At 45.2% G+C, this 7500-nt stretch overlaps 1 protein-coding gene across 1 annotated transcript in view; it reads right to left on the minus strand.

Moving 5' to 3' along the window:
• Positions 1–7500, minus strand: part of LOC119424219 (wings apart-like protein homolog) — a 29644-nt gene that overhangs the window by 20746 nt on the left and 1398 nt on the right. The window contains exons 2-5 of the mRNA XM_037691701.1: positions 7400–7500; positions 3995–4721; positions 2882–3273; positions 1654–1778 (exon numbers count right to left, since the gene is read on the minus strand). The exon at positions 7400–7500 is cut by the window's right edge and continues 402 nt beyond it. Coding sequence (XP_037547629.1) covers positions 1654–1778; positions 2882–3273; positions 3995–4721; positions 7400–7500 — 1345 coding nt within the window. The remainder of the gene's footprint in view (positions 1–1653; positions 1779–2881; positions 3274–3994; positions 4722–7399) is intronic.

Raw genomic sequence — 7500 nt, forward strand, 5'->3', positions numbered from 1 at the left:
GCATAGATTTTCTTGTGTGCAGAGAATGTGCGGGCAGTGCATGACTGTGCAGCTTAGAGGGAACATTGCCGGGAGCCTTTCTGGGGGAGTCTGCATGTTCTCTCCGTGATGCGTGGGTTTTCTCCAGGTTCCTCCCACAGAACAAAAACATAAATGTTAGTCTGACTGGTAACTCTAAATTGTCCCTAGGTGAGAGAGAGAGTGAATGGTTGCTTGTCTCGTTTGTCTCCAGGTGTCCCTGTGATGGACTGGAGACGTGTCCAGTTGTTCCTGTGATGGACTGGAGACGTGTCCAGGTGTCCCTGCCTCTCACACAGGACGAAGGACGAAGTGGGTAAAGATGATGAATGGCTGAATGATGGATGGCCGAGGAGCCAAATGTTTTGTTTTTTTTCATTCAACCTTTATTTAAACAGGTAAATCCCATTGAGCCTCGAGGACTAATTTACAAGAGAGACCTGATTCTACATTGTATTGTATTGTATAATCTGATTAGATCTCGAGTGTTGGATCTGGTTTCCATCTAGACGTTTTTCACTGATGGTACTGGAGCAGCTCCCACTACAGAGGCTTGAATATGATGTTGGGATTACAGGAACAGCTCTAAAATGGTTGAAATCATATCTATCTGATAGATTCCAGTTTGTAAATGTAAATAATAAATCTTCATACACCAAAGTTAGTCATGGAGTTCCTCAGGGTTCAGTGCTTGGACCAATACCCTTTACTTTATATATGCTTCCATTAGGTAAAGTTATTAAACAGCATGCGATAAATGTTCATTGTTATGCTGATGATACACAATTATATTTGTACATTAAACCCAATGAATCCAATCAGCTACTTAGACTACCAGCATGTCTTAAAGACATAAAAACCTGGATGACCCTTAATTTTCTCCTGTTGAACAGACAAGACTGAGGTTTTGGTTTTTGGACCCGAGCACCTTAGGAATGAATGTTTCAGTCTTTCTCCCTCCTTAGATGCATTAATCTGTCCTCCAGCTCTAATGTTAAAAATCTTGGTGTTATTTTTGATCAGGACACGTCACATGTGACATCACAAGATGAGAGTTCTGTGATGGAGTTAAATTCAAAGCAGCCTGCTCCTCAGATAAATAATGTTAAAATATTATTTTATATTTGAATGTTTCTGTTCAGTCCCTGAGACGATTCTGTTGTGACTTGGAGCTTTAGAAATAAACTGAACTGAATCCACGATGCACAACGTGTCAACATGTCTGAACTTTAACTGGTGGGATGAGAGCAGCTGTAGCTGCCGCTCACCTCCCTGGATCAAAAACAGATGTTTTATGGATTTATTTACATGCTGTGTAAAGTGGAAGACGACACTCAAACGTTTTCCAGTCTTAACTTTATATTTCCAGATTATGTTTGCTGTTAGAGTCCAGTGGATTACTTCATCTACAAGTTCAATCTTGACAGCTGTTTCTGTGCTTGAACAATAGTTTTGAACACATCTGTCTGAAGGAGGAGACACGCTTTGTTTTTTGTCTTTAAACACATTTACAATGTCATGCTCCGAAGCCTTGAGGCTCATATAGCAGTAAAGCTTTTATTTTGGTGATTTCTGTTCCTTTCAAAGCACATCAGCAGACACAGGATGTTTGTGGGCCACCGTGACTCGGCTGACCTTCTTATGGGCACTGAAGATCCTCCTCAAGGTGTCTGGGTTCTTCTCGGCAGGTTTGCTCTGAGGCAGCCTCCTGGGACCGCAGGCCAGCACTTTGAGACCGTCCTCGGAGAAGTCCAGGACGTCTGGAGAAACAGAAAAAAGGTCATTTAAACGTTTCACAGAGCAACAATATTAAGCGTTAGTATAAAGTTTATATATAAACTGAAGTAAATGAAGCTGACAGCAGAAACAAACGTCATGGAAGACTGAAGCCATGTTAAAATACAGCCGTATCACTGCAAGTTTACACTTCTAAGTCCAAGCAGCACAAGAGGAAACTATTTAAATCCTTATGTTCAGGTTTATCTGTTGCATCTCGGAGCATTTTGTCTTTTTGTAGCTGTAGAACGAGTGTCTGGAAGATTGTCTGAGACTCGGAGCAACAAATAAGAAGAATTCAACGTTAAAAGATGGAAACTGCTGAAAGAAACTAAAACATGTTTTAAATAATCTAAAGGGAAATTTAATGAAACAAGAACAATGAGTATAAATACTACCATGAGACCCGAGCTGAGCCCAGGAAGCAACTCAAAGGAAAACATTTTTATTTTCTGTAACAGATTAGTGTAAAAAGTTCAGTCCAACAACGTTTCAACAGGTTCGTCTTCAGAAATAATCCTTCGTCTTAAAACATCAATCTCTGAAGCATTTCCTGTGGAATAAACTCAGTTTTCTCTGTCAGCCGCTGTAGTGCTGGGAAATCCCTTCATATAATGTTTGTGAAGCTTGCTTTTTAAGATATTTGTCTGAAAACCCTGATGACATCACTCCAGACCATCACAAATCCAGTCTTCCATCCAATATCACCGTTGTAAACTAAACTAGCTTGCCGGGTGATGAATCATCAAATCTCAACAAACTACGTGTCATTCAGAATATTTAAAGTTTAGAAAATCATTTCGTGTTGAGAACGTCCTGTTTGTGACGTGCTTTGACCCGTTTGTATTTTGGGAGTGAACAAGAAGCTCTGGTGGGTTGAAGGCTGGCGAGCAGCAGAAGCCCTGCAGCCTGACCAGGATCTTGAGCGGTGGTTTAATAAAGAAGTGACCTCGGTGAAGAACGGTGGCAGAGCGGAGCCCGCCTGCAGGATGTTCCTGCTGCTCATAGTCTGATGTCATTAAAGAACACCTGAAGTCTTCCTCACTTACACTGACGAAGGTCTGACTGTGTGCGTGTGCATGTTAACCTGCTCGTCTGCTGCTCTCCGGCCTCTCACAGTTCTTCTTCCTCTCCTTGGCTGCGGGTCGGTCCAGACTCTCCCAACCCTCCGGACTCTCTCGACTCTCCAGCCTCTCGAACGGATCCGGTGTGTCGTCATCGGGTGGCTCCTCTGCCGTACCTGAGGGGGTTACGTTGGAGAGCGCAGCCATCTTGGCCTTCCTCCTTTCTTTAGAGCCGCAGTCATCCTCAGCGCCGTCGCTGTCGCTCATGTCATCAAACCCAAAGTACTGGATCTTGTACGTGGACCTGCCGTCGGAGCAGTCGGCGCTGTTCTCCTCCTGGTGAAAGGTGGTGTCGTCGAAGCCGAACAGGTCGTTTTTAGCGTCCCTCTTCGACTTGGACTGGGTCGGCCTGAAACTGAACCCAGAACAGATCACAGGTTGTTCATGCAGGGACTAATGAAAACCTCACCTGTCAGCACGCGTGTTACAGACGACTCTCAGCCACCACCACACCAAGCTTTCCCTCAACACGTGGAAAACTGACTGCTGATTAGCTGTGGCGGCCATCTTAAAACAAGCTGCCTCTAAACGTAACCCGTGGTCCACACACAGCTGAGCATTACTTTTCAGTTTCATTACAACCCATTCAGTGGTTAAGGAGATATTTTGCTAACATGTTGGCCACTGGACACTGTGGGGGACGAGCCTCGCGGTCGTCTTGCTGAACATGTTCAGAAGTTTTGTGCGACATGTTCTCTCAACACCGTCACAGGCATCTTGGTCTCGGTTTAGTTTCCAGACCCACTCAGGGCGCTCGGTTCTGACTGAAACCATCCAGGCTACAGACCCAGACTACTGAACAGCTGGCTCACATCTGTCTACCATCATTTGTAAAGAGCGCTCCAGAAGATTAAAACCAACTGGCTGCCAAGATGGGCATGAAAAGGTTTGAGGTGGGTACGACATGGGCAACAAAATACTGTGCACGGCCAAGAATCCACTGACACGAAACAACTGGTTTAAAAAGCGTCTGCTGTAAACGCTGACACAGCTCAGGATCAGAGCAGTGATGATCTGAAAGGAGCGAGTCCTCCAGAGGTCTACAGCACAAACAATCCTCCTCGTCGCCTCCTTACCTCGTATTTTGTGCTTCGGTCTTCTTCCGTTGCCACCCCACATCTCCCAGCTGTGTCGTGCTGCCTGAAGCGGTACCACCAGCCCCACTAGTGGGCGCTGTCTCAGAACCAAACTCCTCCGTGGCCCGGCCCTGGATGGTTACGTTGAACATTGACATGGAGGAGGGCTGCAGCACCGTGTAGTCCCTCGTCCGGCCCCGACTCCCTCCTCCACTGGTTGTTTTGGTATTGTTAGTGTCTGTTGAGGACTTGGAAAGATCTGTGCCAAAAGCGATGCTGGTAAAACTGTTTGAGTCCGAAGTTTTGCCAGAGCCCTGTTTGTTGGGTCTCCTGTAAGTCCGACAGTTTGAGTTCCTGTCATGTGATAACGAGGTGGAGGTCTGGGAGAAACTGGTCGTCTCGATGAGGTCGGACTCCATCATCAGGGCGTCATCTCTGGAATCATGGAGCAGCGGAGGAGAGCGGGGCTTCTCGAGCCGAGTCTGCACCAGGTCAAGATCAGATGAGCCCCAGGCAAGTGAAGAAGACGGCCCACGAGGTTCCTGGGTGGGTGATGGTGGGCGCAGTCCCATGATGGCGTCCCAGGAGTCATAGGTGGATTCTGCCTTGGAGCCGGTCTTCAGGGTGGTGGTCTGAGCCAAAGGTTTCTTGTCGCTGTCAGAGGCGTTTTGGTACCACAGGTAGCTGTGCTGGTTCTCCAACGACAACGAGCTCTGCTTGGACTTTCCTACAAAGAAAACAGAATCTGAATGGATCTGAAATGTAAAACAGGCTCTTATGTTTCAGACTCTTCTAAAAGAAAAATCATTTAAACAGCTGTTTAAAGAAACACAAATTAATTTAACAATGTTTCAGCCCAAAAGAAAGACCGTGTTCACACCCGTCCATTCCACCGCAGTTTGAAAACAGCTACAGGCCGGTTCAGAGAGAGAGTGTGTGTGTGTGTGTGTGTGTGTGTGATGTTTCTTGTGTTTGATTTGTTCCTATGAATAAGGACGGTCATAACATGATGAGGCAAGTCGTATTTAAATGTGCATTCTGTTTTCATTTACAGGAAACTAGACCCAAACAGAAAGGTCCTGTACATCCATACGTTAATTAAAGTTGGCGTTTCCTCGTTCCTTCTTCCCGTTGAAAGCCACACTCCAGCCCTTACGGAGCTGAACTGAATCATGGTCTTGATGTTCTGGTCCACACACGGGCCTGAGAGCAGCAACAACAGTCCTGGTGTCTGACAGTTATCTCACCTACACACAAACACGTGATGAGATATTCACCACTCTGAAGTGTAATTTTGGTTCAACTCCTCCGCAGTGATTCATGCGTCAGCCTGACAGCTACAGGCTGTGTGGAGCTCCTAATCACCGTTTGGTAAATTTCATGTCCCAATCACTCAGATCCAGGTAGTGTTGTGTTGCCATCGATCTGGTGATGAAATCAGTTCATCTTCTGCAGATGGCAGAGTGATCATCAGTCACCTTGTTCTGCTCAGTTTCCTTTTGTTTAACAAGTAAATAAGAAGGAGAGAGTGGAGGATGACACCTCAGTGACAGAATAGAGTGGGTGCTGCTTCTGAAACCAGAAGGGGTATGATGTCAGTATGTGTCTTGGCTTGTGTAGGTGTGAAACTGAAAGATCGACAAAACCTGCACGTCAGAAACAGCATCAAGGTGCCGTCAGACACAATCTCCATTCAGATGCGCTCACATACGCTACATGATGGTTACCTCCACACAAGAGTAAAACTTCTAAGAATCAGATCAAAGTTAATTAAACTGACTGATGCAGAGAAAAGTCTATCAAGCAGCGAAGACTCACACTGACCAGTGTAACGAGTCTAAAGAAAAATGGTAAATGGACTGGACTTATACAGCTCCTTTACCTGATCAAGACACTCAAAGCTCTTTACAACAACCTGCGCCTCATTTACTCGTTCTCAAGGACCCTTCTAGATCTGTAAAAAGAATAATCAGAGCTTTATCACGTTCATACACCGATGGGACACACATCGGAGGCGATGGGTTCAGTGTCTTGCCCAGGGACACTTTGGCATGTGACTGCTGGTGGAATCGAACCCCCAACTCTTGCATTGGAGGACGACTGCTCTAACCACTCAGACACAGCTGCCTGAAATGTTTTTTAAATAATTGTCAGAGAAATTAATTTTGAGGAGAATTTAGCTGGCCCCAAACCACCATGAAACATCACCCATTTAACATTAACAATAAAACAAGCTCACATTTAAAATAATTTACGAGTCAGATGAAACAAGGCAAACAACCTAAACACTCCATTTTACAATCATTACTTACTGAACAGTTGGTGTGGATTCTCATCCAGGACCTGTTCATCCTGGGTCAAGGTTTCTTTATGGTCATTCACAGCACATGTGGTGGAACGAAATTGTGTACACAAGGTCCCAGTTACATCCAACAAAAGTATAAATTGTAAAGAAAACCAGTAATAAGATCCAAGATATGAACTAAGAAATATGCCAAGCACTAAAAGTACAGAAACAATATGCCGAACAACAGCAGCACGACTAATGAAGATTATGTAAAATGGAGCTCTAATCTGAGCAGCTCAACCTGAGAACGATCCTCAGCCGAGGAGAAACATCTTCAAGAATCAAAAAGAGAAGTCCACATGTCTGAGATTTCATTTGTTCAGACTTTCTGTAGAATGATGGACTCCAGAGTTCAGCAGATTGTTGGGCAGAAACAGCTGCTTCTCTGAGGTCATGATCTTTGTGTTCCCATCATGGTGTTGTGTTAACAGCACAGCAGCAAAAACTCCTGAAGACAAGCAGTTCATCAGCAGGACGGGAACCAGTTTTAAGCTTTAGCTTTTGTTACTAAATAATGACACGGTGGATTGTGTTTGTGGTAATGTTCCCCTCAGGTTGTATTTACCCACATTTAAAAGGGAACCAGAAATGTTATTGTGCTTTTAATTACAGATAAGACCTATACCAACAGAAACTGTGCTCTGGGTTTTATCATGGGTCAACTGACTGAGCCACCCCATAGATGAGCAGATATGTCACAGACGGCAGCATCCCGTCTTCATGGAGAAACATCAGTGAGCTGAAGCTCTGACCCGGACTCAGTTTGACACTCAGTAGGAGCAGCTCAGGTTTCTGGCAGGAGGCCAGCAGCAGCCACACGACACTGAAAGCAACATCAGACAATGATTTCATCCGACTTCTTCAGAATGGCATCCAACATCCACCACCAGAGTGTCAGAAAGGAAGAATTGTTTACTACATGCTCAGATCTACCTGACACCCGGAGGTGTTGAGCTGGATGTTGCAAAGCCCGACTCCTGAGCCCTTCAGCCACAGATAAAGCAGTAAAGAGAACAAAGTAATAAGTGATGTTGAACTTCAGAGGTGAGTTGTTATACCTGTGCCTGCAGAGTTGCTATTGAAGAATTGAGCCGTGTCCTCCACCAACATGGGCTCACTCCGGTCAGCAGGTGGCCACATTGTCCCCTGAGCCACAGAG

The sequence above is a fragment of the Nematolebias whitei genome, chromosome 17 (genome assembly GCF_014905685.2).
Source record: "Nematolebias whitei isolate Nwh7 chromosome 17, NemWhi1, whole genome shotgun sequence".
NCBI lineage: Eukaryota > Metazoa > Chordata > Actinopteri > Cyprinodontiformes > Rivulidae > Nematolebias > Nematolebias whitei.